Source organism: Pan troglodytes, chromosome 14 (assembly GCF_028858775.2).
Source record: "Pan troglodytes isolate AG18354 chromosome 14, NHGRI_mPanTro3-v2.0_pri, whole genome shotgun sequence".
Classification (NCBI taxonomy): Eukaryota; Metazoa; Chordata; class Mammalia; order Primates; family Hominidae; genus Pan; species Pan troglodytes.
In genome coordinates, this window is record NC_072412.2 from 57,002,553 (window position 1) to 57,023,464 (window position 20,912).

At 33.9% G+C, this 20,912-nt stretch overlaps 1 protein-coding gene across 9 annotated transcripts in view; it reads right to left on the bottom strand.

Annotated features, from left to right (window-relative positions):
- The window catches only part of INTS6 (integrator complex subunit 6), an 83,497-nt gene that overhangs the window by 45,899 nt on the left and 16,686 nt on the right, over window positions 1–20,912 (bottom strand). For 6 of the 9 annotated variants that reach the window (XM_063791863.1, XM_063791865.1, XM_016924972.4 and 3 more), the window contains 1 exon segment: window positions 14,675–14,764. The exons of 2 other annotated variants lie outside the window; for them this stretch is intronic. In XM_063791863.1, coding sequence (XP_063647933.1) covers window positions 14,675–14,764 — 90 coding nt within the window. 9 annotated transcript variants of the gene reach the window in all.

Here is a 20,912-nt window from a genome sequence, read left to right on the forward strand (position 1 = left end):
TTTAAGTCCATTAAACCTCTTTCTTTTATTAATTGCCCAGTCTCGGGTATGTCTTTACCAGCAGCATGAAAATGGAGTAGTACAGTAATATATAATTATTAATATTTGACAAACTATTTGAGAGTAAGTTGAGTAACCAAGCCTTTTAGGCCAAATACACACACTTCTGTGCAGATGAACACGGATAAAGCCACGGGAATGAAATTGTCCAAGAGTATGTCAGTAAACATGTAAGAAAATCTAAAACTAAACCAGTAACACTCAGGGACAGGCAAACACACTAAGGTCAAGGAGGGAAATTAAAACAAAACAAAAAGCCAAACCAGAGCCAGGAAAGTGTAAACACAGAAGTCAAGAGAAGCTTTAAAAAACAGTGTTCAATAGTGCTGGCAAAACATCATGAAAGAAAAACTCAAAAGCAAATTTGGATTTGGAAGATAAGGACATTATTAGTGATCTTATTAACAAAGGTAGAATCAAAAGTCAGACTGTAATAGATTTAAAAGGAGGTAGAGAAGTCAAGGAGATAACAGAAATGATCTCTAAATTTGTTGCAAAAGGAAATAGAGAAGATAGGCACCAGAGAGGAAAATAGTGTGGGTGTATGAGAGTAAAGATACAAGTTCTTCTATTTGTTTCATTCATCTATTTAGAGTGGCTGAACCAGGAAGTCAGAGTTGTACAATCATCACCACTGTCTACCTTCAGAACATTTTGATCACCTGAAAATGAAACCCTTCTATGTACATTAGCATCCTACCCTTATCCCAAGCCTCTGGCAACCACTTATTTCTGTTTCTATGGATTTGCCTATTCTAGACACTTCATATAAATGGAAACTTTTATCAAGTAGCCTTTTGTGTCTGGCTTTCACTTAGTTTTCAAGGTTCATCCATGTTGCACTACGTGAGAGAATTGTATTCCTTTTTAAGGCTGAATAATATTCCATTGTATGGATATATCATATTTTGTTTATCCATTCATCAGGTAATAGACATTTGTGTTGTTTCCACCTTTTGGCTATTATGAATGACATTAATATGATGTTCACTTACAGGTTTTTGTGTAGACATGTTTTCATTTCTTTAGGTATATACCCCAGAATAGAATTATTGGAGTTAGCATAAGGTAACTCTATGTTTAACTTTTTGAAGAACCACTAAACTATTTCCCAAAGCAGCTGCATCATTTTACATCCTCACTAGCAAAGTATGAAGGTTACAGTTTCTCTACATTCTCACCAACATTTGTAACTGTCCATCTTTTTTATTATATGTCATAGTAGGTGTAAACTGCTATCTCATTATGGTTATAATCTGCATTTCCCTCATGACTAATGATGGTGAGCATCTTTTCATGTACTTACTAGCCATTTATATATCTTCTCTGGAGAAATGTCTAATCAAATCCTTTCACCATTTTTAAATTAGATTGTCTTTTTATTTTTATGTTGTTACAGTTCTTTATATATTCTGGATATCATGCCCTTCACAGATAAATGATTTGCAAATATTTTCTCTCATTCTGTTACTATCTTTTCACTTTCTTGACAGTATCCTTTGAAACAAAAGTTTTTAATTCTGAAGTCCAATTTGTCTAGTTGTTCTTTGTGCTTCTGGTGTCATGTCTAACTAAAACTTGCCTAATCCTAGGTCAGGAAGATTAAGCCTATGTTTTCTTCTAAGTTTTAGCTCTTATATTTGGGTCTTTGATCCATTTTGATCTAATTTTTGCATATAAGGTAGAGGTTCAATTTCATTCTCTTGCATGTGCATGCATATTCAGTTGGCCCAAAACCATTTGCTAAGAAAATTCTTTTTTTTCTTTTTTTTTTTTTTTGAGACGGAGTCTTGCTCTGTCACCCAGGCTGGAGTGCAATGGCGCGATCTCAGCTCCCTGCAACCTCCACCGCCCAGGTTCAAGCCATTCTCCTGTCTCAGCCTCCCGAGTAGCTGGGATTACAAGCGCATGCCACCACACCCGGCTAATTTTTTGTATTTTTTAATAGAGATGGGGTTTCACCGGGTTGGCCAGGCTGGTCTCGAACTCCTGAGCTCAGGCAATCCACCTGCCTCGGCCTCCCAAAGTGCTAGGATTACAGGCGTGAGCTACTGCACCCGGCCAGAAAATTATTCTTTTCTCATTAAACTGTCTTAACTCTTGTCAAAAATCGACTGACTATAAATGTATGGGTTTTGCTGCTAGACTCTCAATTCTATCTCACTGACCTATATGACTGTCCTTATGCAGTACTTGTTTTTTTCTTTTAATCCCACACTAGAGTGTAAAGAGCAATGGACCTGAAAAAATAAAACAAACAGTCAAGTCCTAGCTCGGCCTCTTAGGTAGAAATCAGCCTTACTAAGACATTTTCCTCACCGTCACAGAATTGAGAATTACAGGAGATGTGAAATTACCTTGTAAACAACAAAAGTTAAACATTTAAGTTTACACATTTTTTAAAATAATTAAGCTCAACCTCATACATTATTTTAGTAGCCAGGAATAAAAGAAAGTAATACAGTAACAGTCCTTCACAATCTGTTTCTAAGAACAGTGCCTAGGCACATGGTAAGCCCTAAATACATATTTATTGAATGAAATTAACCATTTTCCAATTGTTTTGCATTCTCTTTATTCATTTCCTATAACTGCTAAGATTATGAGGAAACAATTTATAAATTTAAAAGCATCCTATATCAGCTTTTTCTTTAGTATATTTCCTTGAAAAAAAAAATCAAGTAAATTTCCCTTAGGCTATTTCTAACTTTAATACTATTATCCAATATAAGCAATGAAGAAGGTTCTCCTCATATCATATTTATTAAGGAAAGGAAAATTAAGAAATTCTAGGCAACAAAGCAAGATCCTGTCTCAAAAAAAATTATTAAAGTCAAAGTGAATCCCATAAAACTTAACGCCAACCCAATTATTTATTGTTAGTTCCTATTGTTACACTCCAGTTAAAAATGTATATCCTTAGGAATATCCAATGTACATCCAAAAGGAATTTTTGATTAAAAAATCAAAACTTTTTTTTAGCTTCTAGTAGTTTAAGGTCAATATTTGTTCAGAGGAAAGAGCAATCACTTGACAACCTGCAATACTGAAATACTTTCTTCAACAAAGTTTTACCCCAACAAATTGCAAAGGTAAAGTCTTTCTAATTTTTTAACAACTTTATTGAGAAATTCATCCATTTTATGTGTTCAATGAGTTTTAGTAAATTTACAGAGTTGTACAACCATCACCACCATGCAGTTTTAGAACATTTCCAACATCTTAAAAAGATCCCTGTGCCCATTTGCAGTCAGTCTCCCAAACACTTCCAGGCAAGCACTAATCAACTTTATGGACATTCCATATAAATGGAATAATGCTATATGAGGTCCTTTGCATCTAGGGTAATGTTTTTCAAGTTCATCCATGTTGTAGCATGTCACCAATTCATTCCTTTTTATTGCTAAATAGCACTCCAAGTTTCTTAATTTTATGTCTGGTATAGTTCAACCTACAATCATGTCCTCTTTTATGAGGAAGTGAAAACAGACGAGGTGCCAAAAAAACCTGCTCTTTGTATAGTCCACGCTACTTCTTTCTAAAATGCAAATCTAATAACTTTCTCCTCTACTAAAATCTCTTCAATCCATAAGGTTCCCATCTGTAAGGTTCAATCTATAAGGTTTTCATCAATCTGTAAGACAAAGTCGAAACTCCTTGGCAGAGAATATAGGACGGGCCATGCCAATCTATCTAGTCTCATTTCCTGCTGCTGTTTTTCTTGAACACTTTGCCAGCTATCAATACTGAGGTACATACAGTTCTCCCAAACTCTCTTCAGTGACCTTTATGTCTTTGCATACATCTACTTCACAAACTTGAATTAACCTTTCAAAATCCAACTCAAGACATTTCCTAGAGCCAGCTCCGGCCTCACTTTCTCAACTGTACCATCTTATTAGCTTGTGCTTTAATAATTTTACATCTTACACTATGCCATAACTGTACCTCTCATATCAAACTCATGAGCCAGTACCTAACCCTGCATCTGAACTTCACTACTGTTCAATAAGCATCTGTTCACTTTAACTGAATACACTCTACTAGTGGTGTCTACCCACTTCATAAAGGAAAAATCAATTCCATAAAGTCCACTCTCTAAAACTAATGTGAAAAGGATCTAACAGAAGTAGTACAATACAACTCCAAGGTCTAGAACAGTAGTCTACAAAACAGGGTATACACCAGCGATCAGCAAACTATAGCCCACCAACCAAATCCAGCCCAGAGCCTATTTTTTGTAAATAAAATTTTATTGAACACGGCCACTCTCATTCATTTAACATACTGTCTATGGCTGCTTTTGTCCTCCAACAGTGGAGTAGTTCCAGTACACACTATACAGGCTGAAAAACCTAAAATGTTCACTATCTGGCCCTTCAAAGAAAATGTTTGCTGACCCCTAGTATAAATCATGATCCATGTTATACAAGAAGCAAAGATCAGAATTTCCTTTGTATAAATTTTCTCCTCTCATCTTTTTAAAGTTCTATTTTAATATATGTTTTTAACATAATAATATTAATGCAGTAGTCACATATATAATTTCTAAATTTAAAAATGTGCATACACTGGGAATGGTACATACTTAATTTTTTTTTTTTTTTTTTTTTACTAATATAGGTGGTTCAATTTAAAAAAAAAAGTTAAGTCTTAGGACAAGCTTTAGCATTTAAATTTAGTATTCAACGTTATTAGCAATCAATGTTATTACATGAATAACTGAGTTCTGTGAGTGCTTCAAATCACAGAGAAAGAGGCCCAGAATTAAACTTTTTCCAAAATACTCAAAACATCTCTGGAGAATCTTTTTCTGGTGCTAAAAATGTCATTGAAATGATGCAGGTAGTACTAATATTCTTCAACAGAATGCAATAAAATACGAGCTACATAAATCCAAACTTGGTTCAAAGGTAGCTATGTTTTTTTTAAAAAGTTTATTATAACAGACAAAGCAAATGCAAACTTATCCTTCCAAACCCTGATAATTGGTAATACCAAATAACTGGTATCTAATAAATATACAAATCAAGAGAATACCTTGCTAGCTAAATTTAAAAAAAAAAAAAAAACTATCCATACTTAACAACCAAGTGCAATTTTGTAACCAAAGTGTTCCTTAGCTATGATAGCAAGGCTATTTCGGTCTAAGACAACAGATACTAACCTAAAGCTGTGAAGAGCCCCAGGAAATACCGAGTTCCTCACTTACAGATCTTAAGCTTAGCAAGGTGGTTCTACTAACTCAAAAGCTGGGGTCTGATAATCATCATCAACCAATTTATAAGCTCAAAGTTAATTACCAATTGAACCTGGATTTATCAGGTTAGGGTTGTCATTCTATGTTGAATCAGATTCTCCAACAAATAGTCATAGCCCCCAGAGAGAACTACACTCTACTCTGCTCACCTTTAAGGCTTTTTCTGAGGCCTTCCGAGATGACTAGCATCAGACTTTTGAGGAAGGCTAGCCATTAGACAAGGCTTTTCCCCACGATCTGACTGCTTGAAGTGACATCCAGGATCAGGTCGATCCTGTATCCAGGAATCATGACCCTCCCTGAGGCACCAGTCATCATGAGACAGTCAGTGCACTTTAGCACTTCTTGAAAACCACTGGGCTGCTCCTTTAGCTGAAAGGAAAAAAAACATCAAAACCACAACAAACAAAACAAAGGGGGAAAAATCAGTAATTCAATCTGAAAAGACAGAGCGTGGGGAAAAATATACCAAAACAGCCTTGTCTAGATCAAAATGCAGCCTTGCCTTGATGTAAAGCCCATAGTTTCAATGTCTTTCTAGTCACTGCACTAAGGTTATTCCTAATATAAAAGTCTAAAAAGTTTAATATCTACAGTATTACATCTGAAAAGAACAAGTGAAAGTGGAAGTTAAATAAAATCACTATGGAAATACAGCTAAATAAGTATAATCAAGGCATTTATAAATGACTAGCAGCCTAAGGGTTATTTACATGAGAGTGCACCATCAGAAAACCACATACTCAACATTTTCATTCTCTCAAAATTGAAATCTGACATGGAGAAGCATGAAACACCCAAATAGGGTAAGTTTAACAGAAAAGTGCCAATCTATTAAATAAAAAATTAGGCTAGTATCCTCTGACTTACTTGACACCAGTACACAGAGTAAAACACACACACACACTGCTCTTAACCTAGCATTCTGTAGAATTTTCAATGCTTGCTTGAAATAAGCAATTTTAAATGTTTATATCATATGTCCTTAAATTTCAAACAAACTTTAAAAGCTGATTTAACGCTTATTTATTTAAATCTGCTTCAAAGTAAAAAAAAATTTAACTATCAGAATCTGCTCATTTCAATTTTTAAATACAAAATATTTTCCTAAAACATAATGTTAAAAGGCAAGAAAAAGTCTTTGAGGTAATTGTTTTAAATGTTAAATTATAAATCCTTTAAAACATCCTTACCCGAAAGGTAATGATACTTTGTCTGTCAATTACTTTACCTTCCTTTCTCCTCCTTTATTTTTTATCACCCACATCTCAGTTAACACTACCAAATATCCACATAGATGCCCAAGTTGGAAAGTGGAAAATAATACTAAACCAGTATATTTTTACTTATTTGAGAATATGATTAAAGCTATGGATCTCTTTACCCAGAAAAAAGTTCATGCACACAGATGGACAATGTGTAGACAGGATGTCAGGGAATTCACAGAACTCTCCTCAGACCAAGCATGGACCCTAGGTTCAGGCCTCCTGTCAAATACTTTGCCTTTTTTCTCCTATCTTACAAATCATCTTTGAAAACCTGCCTAGCTTACCTACCGAACCTCTCAGAATTCTGCCTTCCTGTCCAGCACTAGCTAAGTTTTGGCATTCCCCATATCTTCTAGGTTGTTACATGTAGTTTGCTAACTCTTCCCATCTTACCACCCTCCAGTCCACCTTTCACCTTGCTGGCACAGTAATCTTACTAAAATGCAAATCTGATCATGTGACTCACCTGCTTAAAATCTTCAATACCTTCCCTGCAAATGCTAACAGAATGAAGTCCTGTCTCCTTAGGGTGCTATTACCTGCCCTCTACCTACATTTCAAGCTTCTACTCTTCCTACCTATACTTTCCATACTCCAGGTGTACAATTTATAATCTCCTGATACACTGTTTTCAAGTCTTCATGCTTTTGCATACTGTTTTCTCTTCCTGATATGTCATGGCTCAATTCCTTACTCTTCCCTCAAAACTTTACTCCTTTCTTTACGCTGTCTCAGAACCTTCTGTTTATTTCTGCCATGAGATTTATCTTAATGTATTACAAATGTTTATTTACTTGCCTGTCTTCAAAGATAATACGTTTTCTAGCCTTGCTTAATTCCATCTGTGTGTCCCCAGTACCTAGAACATAAATATAGAACTAAATATAAACGTATGGAGCTGCCGCTATTCTTATACACAGCCAAAGTTACTATGTATCACAAGGAAAACTGTTGCTGAATTAATTTAAAATATACTTTCACAATTCGAAATCTAACGAATTCATTCTGGAAGGGTATTTTTGCAGCAACTGTCTAGAAAATTAAGTGTAACTATCACCAATTCTTTATAAACTGCTCTCATCTGGTAAGGTAGGGTGTGTGTGTGTGTGTGCATGTGTGTGTGTATAATGCTAATTACATGGACATCCAAATCAGGAATTATGGCTTAGTAAGGATACCAGAATACTATACGATCCTTTGGATAAAAATTCCTAAGCCAGGGATAAGAAACACATGACAGATAATATAAATTAACTGCTCTTCTCTTCTTAGCCTCTCTCCTCATATATGGGGTCTAAGGAGAGTCCTCAATATAGCACACTGTAAGCAGTAACTGCAGATTGACTGCAGTCAGCACAGAAGTTAATTTTTGGGGGCTATTCAATAACTTATTCTAAAATATCAAGCAAATTAGAAATTATCCTATTAAAAATATTCACAGAAGGCCAGTTCCATATCCCTTGGAAACCCGTTCCCAAATTTAACAATTCTAAAGGTCAAGAATTATTTTTATCCTAAAAAAAATACTTTTTGGTGGCCTTCTAAGTCAAAAACATTTCTAACTTTCTAACCTGTTTTGTTAAAGTTGTTCATTTTCACATGCTTTTTGTGTAGCTTAAAAAAAATTGTGGTTAGATTGTGTTCTAAAACTATAGTTTCTAAATTTGACTGTACATCAGAATCACATGAGACACTGTAAAAATACAGATTCCCAGGTCCTTACCCAGATCAACTGAAACAAAATTTCCAGAATAAGAACAAAGGCATGTGTATTCTATAAGGCACACCAGGTGATTTTGATGCAGCCTGCAGCCATTTCAAAGCTACTGTTCTAAATACCACAGTATTTTATATATATAAGAGCTAGAATTGGATAATAGAAACATCTCTAAATAAAATTTTCCTTACATATGTAGACTCTCGTATTGCTTATTGGTTCTAACAGGCTAATAAACACAGGGTGAAATTGCTTCACCCTCTGAATAAAAACTATTTTGATATATCTTAACAAAGAATTCTAGATAGTGGATTAGTTACTGTAGCCATACAGCTTTGTTAGAATGATCAACCAGCATTTCTTTTAAATTTCTCCATTGTTGTGTTTGCCTAGAAGTACTGAAGAGTCTTTCTTACTACATGATCTTGAAAAAAAGTATATCAATAAGAGTACTGCAAATGTAAATTGCTGAAAACTTACTATATTAAATTGAAATATTTCATCAACTTCTTTAATTATGCATTATTATAATTACATATTTTTAAACTACTAATAATTGCAGATGTATATATTCCTATAACATACCAGCAGTAATAAATCCAGGGGTTGAGAGAACAGGGCCAAAAATATGAGTAGAAAAAGAAATACAAATGGTCTACATTCAACAAATTCTTATTAAATGTTCTTAGAAAGATGAATTGACAGAGACTAACATATACAGTAGTGTTATGCATGTATTTAGAACATCTGAATCGCAAATCAGTAAGACAAGAGCTAATCTTCAGATTTTTACTGAGTCCCTAGTAATATCACTATGAAGAGGCTACTACAGGATAAACATGAAAATTCAAACACATGTAACACAGATAAAATGTTTTATATTTTCTATCACCACTGTGGCATCCCTCAAAATTCCTTACAGATCTTTTTAAAAAAGAAAAAGTTCTCCAAAATTCTAAGTGTCTTGGGAAAAGCAACTATTTTAAATATATGTTTAAAAGTATACAATGAAATCAGAGTTTTGACACCCTATGGCAAATATTTTTAGTGATTTTAGTGAATAAAAACATTTTATGGGAGGTAGGGGAGGGAGCTGTGGTTTTTTAATCATTTCAGATACTAGAAACTGATTTCAAAAATTTCTGGCCTGTCTTTTAATCATTAAGAATTAAATGCACATCATAATTATAATCTTCACCAGTTAAACTAAACCCATTTACAATGCCTAGAATTATCCATATCTCAAAGCATGGTGGACTTTTGCATCAATTTTTGAGAACCCACAAGTTGGAATAGAAGACCCCAATCTACAGCCATTTAAATACACAGCTGAGACTACTCATTCTCTTTCTATGAAGACATGCCCTTACCGAGTATCTATCCCATGAAGTTATAAAAGTAGTTGTCCTAGTTGGGCTTAAAAAGCTGGGACAGCTAATAAGCAAGTAAAACTCTTCCCAACAGATTACTTTGGCTGCAAATACCTTCTCTCAACGTTAGCCTCCACAGCAATCATAACATTGGTAAAGAGATGCAGAAGGACTTGTCAGCATATAGAAATCTCAATATTTGAAAGACAATACTACTATTAGCACTTTCAAGGAAGAGAAAAATAACTGCTACACTATCCTGGAATGTCATTCATCACTAAGAAAGTACTGGCAGGATTTCTTCTGGGCTCCTTTATTGAGCAATATTCGTTAGCCATGTGTTCCTGGAATCATAGTACAGAATAGTTTTCCATTGCAAAGCAGTACTAGAGAGGATTATCTGCAGATATCAGAAGAAAATCCTTTTCAATAACTCTAATTATAATTTGTTGATTCTACCAAAACATTTGATATATCAGTTATATAACATGACAAACAGTACTGAGTATCTGGACACAGGTATGTTTATCAACATCAAAGGTAACTACTAAGGAAGTAAGTAATATAGTTTTATCGTGTTTCAGAATTCAAAGTCCTATCAAACACACTCCTCGTAAGTGAAAATGCTACAAACAACCAGTTTTATCAAATAGCTGCATTAAAAAAAAAAGCCAAATATATACACATAAAATTCAATCCAAGCAATCATCAAAAATCCTAGACAGTTATCCAAAAAGACTACACTAGAAATACATTCATGACACTTCAGACAATGGCCTGGACTTTTATTAAATGAGGCCCAAGGATATAATTAAAATCATAAATTAATGTAAAATGATCATATACAGCTCAAGATTTTCATTCATAATGTATCTATTACTTTTCTTTCCTAACTCATAATACATTGCTAAGTGACGAGCTGTCCCAGAGAACAGTATTCCTACATTTTTCTGACAAACAAGTTATAAGAAATTGGTTCATTTGGGCCTATACATACTTAGCCAGGTCAAGAGACAATATGGCACCACATTTTTCCTGCCACTAGGAAAACTATTTTCTAGGCTCAAAACAACTTTACACTGGGCTTCTTCCTAAAATTCACAGATATAAGGTAGGAGCCACACCCTATGCCAAATCATCCATAAGATCCTTGAATTCAGTCATTCAAAAATGAAATTATACTATAAAAATCCACATTATACAAGATTTGACACACGAAAGGTAATATTAACCGTTCCCCTGCTTTAGTACTCCCACACACTTAGTATGTATCCTTATTTTATCATTCATAAAACCATTTAATAGGTGATTTCCCCCATAACACTGTGAACTTAAATATTAAGAACCAGATATGTCCTGTTTATCTTTGTTATCCTCATTGCCTAGAAATGCTCTGGTCATAATAGTTTTTCATGGAACACTGAATAAGAACAGAATACCTAAAAGACACTTATATAGAAAGCTGAAGTAGACAAATAAGAAATCAGATAAATAGAAGGTAAATTTTAAGAACACACAAATTTAGAATCAAGCAAAAAGGCAGCAGCCGTATCAGGAAGAAAGCACTGGTCTGGAGGTGCTGGAATGTCTTTGGAATTGATAAATTCTAATCTAGATTTTGGCAGTAACAAATGTTATAACCTAAGCAAATCACTCTGACTCCCTGGATCTCAATTTCCTCATTTGTAAAATATAAGACTAAATGAGTTCTATATTTCCTCATAGGATATGATATAAGGATGATTTTAAAGCAGCAAGAACATTTACTCCTGAAAAACAGCACCAACAGAACAGATATAATATACAATGTTGGATAACATGACTCTTAAGCAAAGGATATCATACAGGTGGAATTATACAACTCCATAAAAAGTAATAGGTCATACCAACACCAGCCACAAGCCAAACAGGAATTATGTACACATATCTCTAATGTGGAAATTAATGACACATTCATACACTGAATAAATCTAAAAAAGAATCAAGTTCTGCCAGAGGCAAAGGTTGAGAGATGTGAAAAGACAGCGATATAAAGGCAAAATTATTATTCCCTAGTAGGAACCAGAATACAGATCATATCTAGCATTCATGCACGTGCACAATACAAACACAGAAGAACAATACAAAAAGCATCTTTATGCTTTTCTATGAATTGAAAAGCTCCTTAAAACAAATCCCATAATTATTTAGGCTAGAATATTTCACAATATCTCACAACATTTAGCAAAAATTAATCTAGGATAACTTTCTCATTGCTCCAACGAGAGTCTTGTTGGTACATTAAGAAGAAAACATGCAGGGAATCAAAGACATTCCTAACCTTGAAACAACTCACTGGCCTATGTTCCAACTTCAAAATAATTTACTTTTGCTTTAAAACAAATGAACCTTCCACCTCAGATAATAAGGTGCAACGGTAATCAGTTTTGAACTCAATGACTACCAGATTCAATACACCAATGTTTATAATCAATACTTTTTAAAAATATAGGCTCTGTTGTCAATACTATGCTAGTATTGTAAAAGATAGAACTAAAAGGTAAAATCTCTGCCCACAGGAAAATCTTCCTAACCTTACTAGCAAGGTAGTTTCAGGTTATTATAAACACATTGCCCTATTTTTCCAAAATTCTTCCCAAGGAAAGACATAGGAAGAAAGGTGAGCAATTCCAATACACATGTATATTTCAAGATATTTTTAAGCTAGAAGAGGTCCCCACAAAACAAATTTTACAAACAAAACAGATCCAGACATATGGAAACAAAATACATTGTACCCCAAAGGGCATTTCTACAAAGGCAGTAGACAGCACCTCAAATGCATCACCTCGCACATAAGAATACTTTACAACAGAAAACAGAAATAACTTCTCAAGCAAAATCATTATGGATAAAAACAAAACAAACATTCAAAAGACTTTTAATTTATTAATATATAAAGTTGAATGAAGCTGTTAACTATTATGTGTCCTATTAAGAAGAAAAATTAATTTGAGAGCTTCCAATTTAAAATGACTTTTTTTTTTTCTTTTTTTTTTTTTTTGAGACCGAGTCTTGCTCTGTTGCCCAGGCTGGAGTGCAGTGGTACAATCCAGCTCACTGCAACCTCCGCCTCCTGGGTTCAAGTGATTCTTCTGCCTTAGCCTCCTGAGCAGCTGGGATTACAGGTGTGCGCCACCACGCCCAGCTAATTTTTTTGTATTTTTGATAGAGACAGGGTTTCACCATGTTAGTCAGGCTGGTCTTGAACTCCTGATCTCATGTCTGCCCGCCTCAGCCTCCCAAAGTGCTGAGATTACAGGCGTGAGCCACCACGCCCGGCTAAAATGAATTTTTATTGCTTTTTATATAATCCACGTCTACCTGTTTCTGAAAGTAGCAGGACCACAATTGGCTGTACATGTCAACTAATCTAAGAAAGCCCAAAAGCCCATCAAGTTCAGCTACAGAGCATTCCAAGGCTACTGATTATATATAGACTATAAATTATTTAATCATGGATTATAATCTACCTAAATTTTTCAGCTCTATCTCCATGAATTATATCCTAAATTCCCTTTATTATCAACTGTTCAAATAAAGCAATTTTAGCTCTTTTCCCCCAAATAAGAGCAGAGAATTATATCTCTTTAGTGGTTCCAATGCCTCATGAAAGAATAATACTATATACTTCTCTTTACAGCCTACTAAGTACCTTCATATACATTATTTCAAACTTCCAATAACCCTATGAAGTAAGGCAAATGTTATTCTCTTTATTTCATGGAGAAGGATAGAAATTAGGAAGTCAGGTCACTGGTACAAAGTTTACTGCTAGAAAGTAGATAAACAAAGACTAGGACCCACATGCCCTGACTCCATGTCCAATTTGTATTCCACAATGTCACACAAATAAAGTAATTCTAAAAGCTACTGAACTTAAAATGTATACTTTTCCTGCTTAATTAAACCCTTATAAATACCATGGGAATTAAGATACTAAAGCAAATGCAAACAATAAAGCTCCATCAAAACAATCACCTTTCTATATCAGCCCATGTTAAAGAGCAGTTCAAATACCATAGTAAAAACACCTTAAAATTAAAAAAATCTATTATATTCATTATACCACGCCACACACAACTCTGCATAATGAATGTTGCTGTAGAATAGATAAGGGTAGCTATAAATTTTTTATACAGCTGGGTGCAGTGGCTCACACCTGTAATCCCAACACTTTGAGAGGCCAAGGCAGGTGGATCCTGAGGTCAGGAGTTCGAGACCAACCTGGCCAACATGGCAAGACACCATCTCTACTAAAATTACAAAAATTAGCCAGACATGGTGGCTCATGCCTGTAATCCCAGTTACTCGGGAGGCTGAGGCACAAGAATCGCTTGAACCCAGGAGGTGGAGGCTGCAGTGAGCCAAGATTGTGCCACTGCACTCTAGCCGGGGCAACAGAGTGAGACTCTGTCTCAAAAAAAAAAAAAAAAAAAAAAAAATATATATATATATATATATATATATATGTATGTATAATACATTTGACTTAGAGAAAACAAAAATGTCCAAAAACCTTACTTTTCCTAGTCTTAACACCTCTTCTTGGCTTTGCTATACTCTAGCCAAGGAGTTTCCACAGTCGTTGGACTGCCAACGACAATCCACTGAAATATAGGAAGAAATTACTAGAACGCTGTTTCCCTTTTTTAAATCTGAAAAAAACTAAGGAATTCATTTTACTATTTATGACAGACTGAAACTGTCACCCTCACATAAACTCATAATTACACATACAAATGAGGTGTGGGTATGCTCAAACATTTCTTACAGAAGAGATTCTTATTCAAGAAAATAAGAACACTGCTACAAACAAAGATGGGCCATAGGAGACAGATGACTCTAAATTGCATCAAATAATCAATGAGAGAACCTATTAAAGGTGTTCAGTATCCTACAAAAATAAAGGATTGCTCAACTGCATTTGCATAATCCATGTAATATAAGCACAACTTACCTCATCCTGGACTCCACTGGTGGTAGTCAACTTGCTCCCATCAGTAATTGTGATAATTATTGCTGGCTCCAAGAAAAAAGGGTTTCTTCCCTAAAGTCAAAAAACACATTGATCATACAAAGATTTAGACTTTGGCTTACAAAGTAAAAAGTCAATTCTCAGAACAGCATATATACGATCTCCCTTTCTAGTTTCATTTTACATGTAGTATGTACCTGTTTGTACATTTTAAGAAAAGATATAGAACGACACATAAACTAAACAGTGATTAACCCTGAGAAAGAGGGATTAGGTAGAGAAAGAGGTGGATTTTTCACTTCTTTATAAATTTGTGTATTGCTTTCATTTTTAGAGGGAGTATATTTATGTTACTAAGAGTATTTAATTTCTTAAAAGGGACCCTAGTAGTTCAATTCTAATAATTTGATTTTTGTAGATATTACAAGTTACAATAAAAAAAGAACATTTCCTGAGAAACTTTCTTAAAAAGGAAGGCAAGACAGTAGGTGAACATTACCACAAGGTATGCATGTAATCGAAATGTCTAAGCAAATAACTAGGTAAATGATTTGAAAGATTTTAAGAGCTATTTCTATGGAAATAGTAGAGCTACTCTAAATTCAGCAAAAATTTAACAACAGTACAAGATGAAAAGTTAAAATTAAAAATGGTTACCTAAAGAAAATGCTTGGAGAGAAAAGTACAAAAATAGTGGTAGCAAAAGCAATGGAACAGAGTAGCACGGGTTCTCAAATGCTCTATATAGAAGGTGAGATAACTTCAATAGCTTCCATTCAAATCTCTGGCCAACCCACTCTACTAGCACAATGATAAGTTCTAGGCGACACATCTGTAAGGGACTAAGACAAACATAAGCTTGCCTTTTACATATAAATGGCTCCCATTTGAAGGACTGACAGAACTAAGACCAAAGGATATAAATTTCAAGAGGGTGAACCTTGTATTTGAAATCAAAGGTATCAAATTCTCTGCCACTAATGGTACCAAGAATTGAATGAAGCTTTCTTGGATAAAATGTAGAACTGTGTATGACAATTTCTTAATGTGCATATGAGCCACTTGGAGATCTTAAAATGCAATTTCTGATTATGTCTGGGATGGAGACTAAGATTCTTCATTTCTAACAAGACTGGCAGCTAGAAGACACTAATAGCCACAGACCATACTTAGAACAACAAGAATGTAGAAGAGTTATAAACATATAATATTCTATGGTCCTATAACCTTTCTCTTACAACTCTCAATTCCTAACATATTATAATATATACGCAATATTTATTGAATGAATTCACAGTTAGTTATATGATTATAACCTAATCATCGTAAAGTGGGAAGGGGGACATGTAATAGATCGTCTTGATCAAATCATTCAACTTGTAAGTGACACGTGCACTTTTCTAATTGGTGCCCAAGAAAAAAACGGTTCCAGGGGAGAAAGATTCCTTTGGTTAAATAAACTTAAAATATGTTAGATATAATCTCTAGAAGATTCTAAATGCATAGCAGCATTAAAATGTCATAGGAGTCTTGCAGGGAGAAAACATGAATTAATTTATCCCTCCTTTTCCTCTGTAATATTCATGTTAAAAAGAACTCATTTTGGGGAATTATTACATTACATTATATTGTCGCTCATACCATTCACCCCCAAAATATATAATAAATTCTAATAATATAGGTCTTCTCAGGCAATGTTCATTCCCAACTCTTAGCTTTGATTGTTTCCCTAAAGTAGAATGCTTTTCCTCTTCCCTCCTCAAACCTACCCAACTGCCACTCATTCCTTAAGGCCCAGTTTAAATCTCCACGAAGCCTTCCCTGATTGCTATGGCCTTTAGTAATCACATCTTTCCATCTCCATATTCTAATAGTGGTAGTTTTTACACTTTAAATTAAATAAATAAGAAGGTAAATAAAATGTTTCTTTAAAATTGGAGTTGAGTGGTTCCATGGAGCACAATTTGAATACCACTTCCCTACAACATCTATCCTCCCACCTTTTCAAATAATTTTTAATTTAAATATGAATTTAAATACACACCATCTTACACAATGTGAATATATCTAACACTGCAGAAGTATACACTTAAAAATGGTTAAGACAGTAAATTTTGTTGTGTTTACCACAATTTATTAAAAAAAAAACACCATCTTGTATTGCTTGCTATTTTTTCATGTGTTTGAATATGTTGAAGGCAAAGAATATGTCATATTTCTTTCCACACCACTAAGCAGGTACTGGGCACAAAACACTTCAACTTATTCATTGACTCACTGAATATAGCTTAATACAAATCAGCCTGGGTTCACAGAACCATTTAGAATTACTCAAACTTCAAAAAGATTCAAAAAATGTATGTTACCTTTACCTCAATATAAATGTGTACTCCCCAAATTCAACGCATAACAACTCATGAATTTGCTGGGCTACTAGGGTATAAAAAGGAGCACTATCTCCCTCTTGTGTCTTTCAGCCATCCACTATCTACTCATTCGTGTTGGCCATTCAAAGATTTGAGTGGTTACTATTAAGTGTATGATATATAATCTCTACTCTCATACATAATAAACATATGTACATATAACAATAAATCTCTCTCTTGGTCTCTACCAGTATTTTAGCTCAAAAATTGCCTAAGGGAGATAAAGAAAACCAAGAGGTCCTAATAGCTTTGAAACTATATTATCTTGCTTCCACCCTTAAGCTAAACTACTTTTGTTGACTTGGTGCCTTTCAAAAACAAATCAGCAAAGCTCTAAAAGCCACCACAGCATGGATCAAATATTTGTAGTAGGGTCTTCTATATCACTTCTACATTTTAACATAAAACAAAATCAGGCTGGGCGTGGTGGCTCATGCCTGTAATCCCAGCACTCTGGGAGGCCAAGGTATGCGGATCACTTGATGTCAGGACTGCGAGACCAGTCTAGGAAACACTGTGAAAAACCTCGTCTCCATGAAAAAATACAAAAATTAGCCAAGTGTGGTGGCACATGCCTGTAGTGCCCAGCTACTTGGGAGGCCGAAGCAGGAGAATCCCTTGAACCCAGAAGGTGGAGGTTGCAGCGAGTCAAGATCGTGCCACTGCACTCCAGCCTGGGCGACAGAGACTCAGTCTCAAAAAAAGAAATCAGATTTTCTGACCAAAAGTCTGACACCCATTCACTTTTATTCCTGTATAAGCACACTTAGAATTATCTTTCAGAGGCAAGAGATTAATCATACTTCTAATTAAAGAAAAATAATCTACCATGTAGCAGACTCATATAGATGATGACATCCACCCGAAAGGTAATACTTTTTAAAGGCCCATGTCTACAAAATTAAGTTAAAATATATTAAAACTTAACAGAAAGTCTGAGTTATTAAATTTAATTAAGCTAAATTCAAACACTAAAACCAAAGTTACTTTTTCTTAGACAACAAAACAAAGCTTTTAGTTGAAACTTGACTAGTCTTACACAAAATACTCTCCACAGAGGATACCCTTAAACGGGCCTGAAATTACTATAATAACAATAACATTACTGCTATCGTCTTGATAATAACAATAAAGCACTTATCTCATTTGACCCTAAAAAAACTTAGTGAGGTAAAATATTCAGGGAGATTAAATGATATAACTCAAGGTGGCCTAGATGGTGGCAAAGCCAGAACCTTATTAAGCTATTCTAATTCTAAAATCCACATGGTCTTTCTGTACCACCTGGAGGTCCTATTGGCAGCTGCTAAATTCTCTTGGACATAATTCCATACTAACCTGGATTGTGCCATATTTACCCAACAAGGAATGGCATTATAATCAGATTGTTTTGTTTTTAATATATCCTTTCTGCAATAAAATTAACTATAGTAAAACTATTCCTTTACTTGGTAGATTCCTGTGATTCTGTAATTACTTAGCCATTAATTTCCTCTTGTATAAAATCAGTGTGTCTTCCCCCAACACAAACACACTGAAACAAAACACAATATATACTAATGTTTACTTTTAAAAACAATATAACTTCAACTTTCAGAGAGTATATACACAAACACAAGATAAAATAATAAGTTCTTTAGTGACTTTAAATTTTGGAAAAGTCAGATAAAGATCAAACATAGAAAAGAAAAAAGAAAAATATTATTATCATCCTCATTGTACCAATTATCCCCTGCCATGCCTAAGATTCTTTCCCCTCTAAGATTAAAGAGCTTAGTCAAGAATCACACTAAGAAAAGCAATAATGTTACTACAAAAATTAGAATAATGATTAAGTTAATGTAATTTATACACACAAGGTTGTTTTATTATTTCTTCAGGAAAAATGTACCCCCATCTCTATTATATAAATGTTTGACATTAACAAATTTATTTAAGCATGAATTTCTACATCACTAGCAGAAAGTGAACATGTAGCTCCAAGAAAGTTTTCTTATATACTGTTTTGCACTGTTTCTTGCTGCATAATGTCATCTTTCTCTGTCAACATTGTTTACCCAGCAAATTAAAAAAGTTTTAGTTGTCTGCCAGTATTGTTTTTTGTCATGTTTTACAAAAAAATAAAGTTTTAACACCTCCAAAGTCTAAATGAGAGTTACAACTTAATTACTGCAATATAATGTTATTCACTATCTGGTGTCAAGCCTACGCAATTTAATAATTCCCAAATCCTTATATTTAAGAGCAATTATTTTACATTGTTATTCCTCAGTAAGTATGTTTATAAAGTCACTCAGTTGGGAGACAATCCTTTAGAAGTTCTGTCAATATTCACCTTGGCCATAAAGTTATAAGTAGCCTTTATCATAATTATAATGATATATTAAAAAAAAAAACTAAGCTCTGCTACAACAAAGACAGCCAGTAGAGGGACTAAAAGTTTACTTTTGCTATTAGCAGAATAAATTCACGTTTTACTCTCAGAGCAGTGGTTCCTGTCATAAAGAAATCCAAACATATCACTAGAAAATATAATGCAAAATATAATGTTCTAGCTCTAGAGCTACTTACTAACAGGAGTCAATCTTTCTGTCATTAAAAATTTTTCATTTTAATTTTGGTCAAAAATCTCAAGTAAGAGTTCTGCCACAAGATAATATAAAGCAAAACCTTTTACTTCACTTAAAATTTCCTATTATAGTTCTCTCAACAACCAATTACCATGGTGTTAAATTACTCAGTTAAAGCATAAAATCTCAATAATAAGAAAATTTAAAGAATTAATGTAAACAGATATTATCTATTATAACCTATGTTATTTTTGAAAGAAAATGCTTTTGAAATGTTACAACAAATTTCGAAAAAAAATTTTGAAAATATTAAGAAAAGGTAATTTCCTCCAAATATAAACTAACCTGATCTCAGGAAAACAATTATTTTCACTTACCTAAGAAACTGAAAATGTAGTGGAGGAGGGGCATAGGAATGCTACCTTACCCTTAAACGGGTCATAAAATCTTCTGATGTGCTAATCATGTTTGTCAAGTCAATAATTCATTGTCATTAATACTGTTAATTTTTTTAAAGGTGGAGGAGGTTCATTAAATTATACGGATAAATACACAAACTGGGTAATAACATATTACAAACAAAACAGAATTACTTAAGTCAATAAAGGCCTAACATGCTTACATTTAAATCAATATTCCAAGGCCAGAATTACAAATTTCACATTTGTTTTAGATTTCAGTAAGATTATTATTTTTATTGTTAAAATCTCAGGTGGTGTAGTATAAATGAGTCTTTTGATGTCAAACTCTAAAATATTCATCTTAAGACATTAACCCTTGTAAAACCTTTGACCACATAAAAAAGATCTCTGAAGGATATGTTAGAAACTGATTAGCCATGGTTGCCTCCATAGAAAGGAAGTAAACAATTGGGTAACTTTTTATAATACTTCAACTTTTTTTTTAACCATGTGCATTTATTATATGTTCAAAACAAATACTCTTCAAAATTAAAAATGTGTTTGGTATTCTAAAATAAAATCTGCTAGAATATAAAAATCTGGTAACAGAATACATTAAGGTCTACAGCTACAGAAAACATGTTAGAATTCCACAGTATAAGAAATATATTTTTAGTTTCAAGTAACTCCGTTACACGATTGTGTTCCGATACAATTCCTTTATTCAACCACATAATTCCTTATGTTAAAAATACAACAGCATTAAAAACAGATGGAATACTATGACTTAAGCAAAAGTAGGGGGGAGTTCCATATATCTGTT